Source organism: Eriocheir sinensis, chromosome 34, assembly GCF_024679095.1.
Source record: "Eriocheir sinensis breed Jianghai 21 chromosome 34, ASM2467909v1, whole genome shotgun sequence".
NCBI classification, from domain to species: Eukaryota; Metazoa; Arthropoda; class Malacostraca; order Decapoda; family Varunidae; genus Eriocheir; species Eriocheir sinensis.
The window spans coordinates 14,875,582-14,880,581 of record NC_066542.1 but is presented as its reverse complement, the minus strand read 5'-3'; the positions used below and the strand labels follow the sequence as shown (position 1 = coordinate 14,880,581).

The window sequence follows — 5,000 nt, the reverse complement described above, 5'->3', positions numbered from 1 at the left end:
CTGGTCTAATTTCTTTTCCATTTAAGGAATTGGATGCGGCTTCGCGGTATTCCTCCCTCCTGTTGCATTTTAAAGGGATACTCATATTTTTTACACCCTCCATCTCTTAGTGTTAATGCAAAGACCCGACCCGCCGTAATATTTTTATGAGCGAGTTTTGTTTCTCTTTTTGTAAACGGGAATATTCTTGTTCAGGCTCCGATGATTCCATTTAACAGTAAGATTTTTCTATACTTGCTCTGGAAAAAAAATATAAAGAAAAAACATCTTATATTTATGTTACTTTTCCAGCCAGCCAAATGTTTTAGATCTAAAGTAAAATTTAATGTGGGGGTATTTTTCATTCTTTTATTTGCATACTAATACTGTTTTGCTAGTCTTCATATACATAATTTATTTTTTTAATTCCTGCTTTTTTTTTTTGTTAAAGGTGAGAAAGCAGTAGACGAGGACATGTATACACGAAAGGGCGGGGCAAGGCATACACACACACACACACACACACACACACACACACACACACACACACACGTATAATGGTTTATACGTACAATATTTTTGTCGCTAAATATAAGGACACGGCCGCCGGATCAGTGTGTGTGTGTGTGTGTGTGTGTGTGTGTGTGTGTGTGTGTGTGTGTGTGTGTGTGTGTGCGTGCGTGCGTGTGTGTGTGTGTGTGTGTGTGTGTGTGTGTGTGTGTGTGTGTGTGTGTGTGTGTGTGTGTATCCCCAGGTCTCTCTGCACTCTGCTTTAAAGTCTAATCAGGTAATCTCCCTTAGCGTGGAGCACCATTTCCAGCAGGAGTGGTTCTCTTGAGGTAAGGGCTACGAGGGGTGGTGGGAAGGGAGGGTAAGGTAGGTTTAGTTTTGTTGCCCTGTCTTCCATACTCTCCTCTCTACTTATCTTCCTCCCTTTAGCCCTTCTTTTTTCCCTTCCTTCACTCCTCACCCTGCACCCTCAGGATCCATACTTCGCATTGCGGCAGGACCCAGGCCGGTCTCCTCGCACAGCTATGCCCATCGCGAGTAGCTAGCTAATACGGGCGCCAGACTTGGCTCGGTGTTGAGCTAACAGCTGTGTCTCTCCGGCAGACGTCGTGCTGGCCATGCAGCTGTCCGCCATGTGCTTCGGAGCGTTGCTGGCACTCTGTGTGGTGGCCTGCTGCGCCTACCACATCTGTGGCCCCGCCGAGGAGCTGGACTACACCCGCTACTCCGGGTTCAAGAGCGAGCACCCGCGTCTGCCCCCGGAGCTCCTGCGGGAGATCTACACTCTGCCCTCCACCCTAGACCTCGCCGAGACGGAGGAAGGACCCGGCCCCACCACTACTGCCAACCCGCCCACAACGCTCTCCCAGTCGTCGCCCGCCACGCCGATCACCCGCCCAGCTGAGATCGGTCAGAGAGGGGCAATGAGTGGCTATATGGAGGGTGGTATGCGGGTGCCCTCCCTCAGCAGGGAGTCTCTGGGAGGGCCGCGGTCTGTCCTTGCCGCCCACCTGCCTAACGGGAGGCTCCGCGGCCCAGCGGCAGGTGAGGGAACGCCCCCGCAGATGCGCCGCCCCCTCACCGTCCAGAACACGCGAGCAGACGTGTGTCGGCCGCCGCGTCTTCTCAATCTCAACTGTATCGTGGATGGGCGGCCCCGCCTGCTGACGCTGTCCGCCATGACGTCGTCGCGGGCGACACGGGAGGTGGCGGGGCACGGGGCCGCCAACAGGCTGGCTGCCCACGACCAGACCAGCTCAACCCTTGACCTGGCCCGTGCAGCCGCTGCCTCCATCCCTTCTCTTTCCCAGACCCACAGGTCCTTCTCAGAGCCCCACACATCCCTCGTCTAGTGGAGGGGCGCGTACGGGCCCCGAACACCAGTGGGGTGCTGACACAGCTTTGAGGTGACCGTCCGAGGTGGTGCCGTGACGCGTGGTGACTGGCGGCGGGCACGGCGGCATGTGTTGTGAGTGGTAGTGCGGCGGACATTGTGTAGGTCAGCAACAGTAACTCTGGGACCAAACTGTCGTCGACGGTTGTTAAGTCTACCAAGGAAACACAACGGGACCTTAACTTTAGAGTCGTGATAGTATTTTGAAGCAGAGGAACAGCAGCAGCAGCAGGCAGTGGAGGTCAAGCCTCTGCTCACCACCTGGATGAGTTGCTTAGTCCAGCGGGTAGACTCGGCTGGTCTAAGCTAACTTAAGGGACTAATCCTTTATGTGTTGGTATCTAGACTAATTTAGGGTATAAGAGGTTTTGTTGTCTACATTCCCCGTATCTTAGCGGGGCGAGGTGTTCCTTTTTTGGGTGTTACTAGGAGGAAATGATACTTTTGAGTGTTACATGGCTTTCATTTATGGTGTTACTTTTCAGAGTAATGAAAACGCGGTAACGTTACTTGTAGCACGTGTGTTGACGCAACGATCTTTTGAGGGATCACCACTCAGTTTGTTACGTTGTCTTCCCACCCTTCCTTCACCTCCCTCCCGCTCCCCTCCCCTCCCCTTTCCTCCCACACCCGTAACTCGTCACCGTGTCGCGTACAGCTGCGTACAACGATGGTAACGCGGGCGGCAGATGTGCCACACGCACACACCTGTCAAACACACACACACACACACACACACACACACACACACACACACACACACACAAACAGGGACCAAAAAATATTGAAAACACACACGCAAACAATAAATCAACTACAGAGACCAAACTCATGTGATGCGGGTGCCAACTTGGTAGTCTTCGTGCGTTTCGTCGCCGTCACGCAAATGTTAATGTTTAAAAACAAAATTATATAAATAATTATTTTAGAATCTTTTACCGTAGAACGACAGAGAGAAAATTACTATAATATATTAGACACTAGTTTGTATATACTTTCTCTATACTTGTGATAGGTAGGTAAGGTACTTTGATTGGTGACCTGAGACGGCCCAGGGGCTGCTGGACCAAACGTTTATTAAACTTAACCTAATCAGGCGGGGAAAGGGACGACTGAACCACCGCCTGCGAGGTCTTGTCGCAGGGAAGGGACGGGGTGAAGATGTTCGGTATTAGAAAGTAATGATCGGATCAAACGAGTTTTAATAACAATTTGGGAAAAAAGACAAAGGAGGAAGTGATTTTCTATCTTAAACTGAATTCCACGAGTTTTCCCCAAACGAAGAAAAAAAATGGTTGAAAAAATTTTACTCTGAATTTTGCTTTCGTTGGGACGCTGATAAAAAAATACGTTTGCTCCTTTAGAAACAACAAGGTTACATTATTTTCATTCCTTTGAAAGTAGAGTTTTACTAGGATAGAATACATGAATTACTGAATTAATACATAACCAGATTGACAGTCAGGGAGGTGTGTGTGTGTGTGTGTGTGTGTGTGTGTGTGTGTGTGTGTGTGTGTGTGTGTGTGTGTGTGTGTGTGTGTGTGTGTGTGTGTGTGTGTGTGTGTGTGTGTGTGTGTGCGCGCGCGCGCGCACGCGCAAATTTCCCCTTAGTTATCTACTTTAAAACCCTACTATTTTTTAACCTCTATATAGCATACAATGTCCTAAGCACACACACACACACACACACACACACACACTTCGCCAGATGTTGTGTGACACTTGATATTCACACACACACAAAAAAAAGAACAAAAAACAATAACTACCACAAGTAAATCGAGAGTAAATGAACTACTCATGAAGCGAATATGAAATTACTTTTGTGAATTAGCTTTACCTCCATCATTTTTTTCCTTCACACACACACACACACACACACACACACACACACACACACACACACACACACACACACACACACACACACACACACACACACACACACACACACACACACACCGCTCCCCCTTCTCTTCCCACGCACTGAAAAATTCTTTAAAAATTCTCGCTGACAAGGTAATTAAAAGATGACAGTCCACGTCTTAAACTTCATAAACAAATGAAAACACACACACACACACACACACACACACACACACACACACACACACACACACACACACACACACACACACACACACGAAGAGAGAAGCGACCCCAAGACCGACGAAGGGATGGGCTTATACATTCGCAAAAGAAAACGAGTCGTCTTCTGGGAGGTTCCATTAAAGAAAATGAACGCAAGGTTGCCAGCCGTTAGCGAAAATGGGGGATGCGCTTTCTGAGAGATATGAGCATCAACGGCGCTCTTAAGAAATAAGTGCTCACTCAACCGTCCTGGGAAGTCCTTAATCAGTCTCCCCTTTCAAGGCAGGCTGATGACGAGGATGCTATAAGGAAGACGGGAGGAGGAGATGATGGTGTTAGTCAGGGCGTTCTATGTGTTATTCCATTTAGGGTTATTAGTCGTTTTAGCTTTGGAGTCTTGTTACCTGTGTTTCCGGCCCGTGTACAGATTGTTACTAGGGTGTTGAAGACCTTTGTTGTGGCCGAGTAAAAACTGAAGCATCTTGAGTCGGTGGAGTGAAGTGGCTCTGGGAATACAGGAAAGTGTCTTGGTGGTGTCATGGTGTGTAGGGAATATGTGGGATGGTGTAAGTCGTGCCGAGAATGTTTTCGAAGGTAGATATGTGTTATTTGATTTTGAAGTAGTGTAAGGGAAGCCTGGGGGAGCAATAAAGGTTGTGTAAGGAATGTTATTGGAAGGGTATTTGATCTTCGGGTGGTGTAAGGGAAATCTGGGAAGTGATGTCCGTAGGTTCTGCAGGAAGTGTCACTGAACGTGTATTAAGTGCTATAATCAGCTGTGCAAGGGAAGTTTGGGAATAAATATACGTTGTGTAGGGAATGTTGCTAAACGTGTACGAGAAGGCAATAATTAATGATCTTGGGGTGATGTAAGTGAAATCTGGTAAAAGACGTCCGTAGATTTTGCAGGAAATATTATGAACGTGTAAGAAACGCTATAAAGGGTAGATCAAGGGAAGTTTGGGAAGTACTAAAAGATGTGTAGGGAATTTTAATGAACGGTTATGAAGGGATGTTTTATTTTTAG

At 47.8% G+C, this 5,000-nt stretch overlaps 2 protein-coding genes across 5 annotated transcripts in view; one reads left to right on the top strand and one right to left on the bottom strand.

Moving 5' to 3' along the window:
- Positions 1-5,000, bottom strand: part of LOC127007129 (mucin-5AC-like) — a 296,085-nt gene that overhangs the window by 168,857 nt on the left and 122,228 nt on the right. The gene's annotated exons all lie outside the window — the stretch shown is intronic.
- Positions 1-5,000, top strand: part of LOC127007131 (uncharacterized) — a 157,056-nt gene that overhangs the window by 134,837 nt on the left and 17,219 nt on the right. For 2 of the 3 annotated variants that reach the window (XM_050877787.1, XM_050877786.1), the window contains one exon: positions 1,093-5,000. This exon is cut by the window's right edge and continues 3,226 nt beyond it. The exons of the other annotated variant lie outside the window; for it this stretch is intronic. In XM_050877787.1, coding sequence (XP_050733744.1) covers positions 1,093-1,841 — 749 coding nt within the window. In that variant the 3' untranslated portion in view covers positions 1,842-5,000. The remainder of the gene's footprint in view (positions 1-1,092) is intronic. 3 annotated transcript variants of the gene reach the window in all.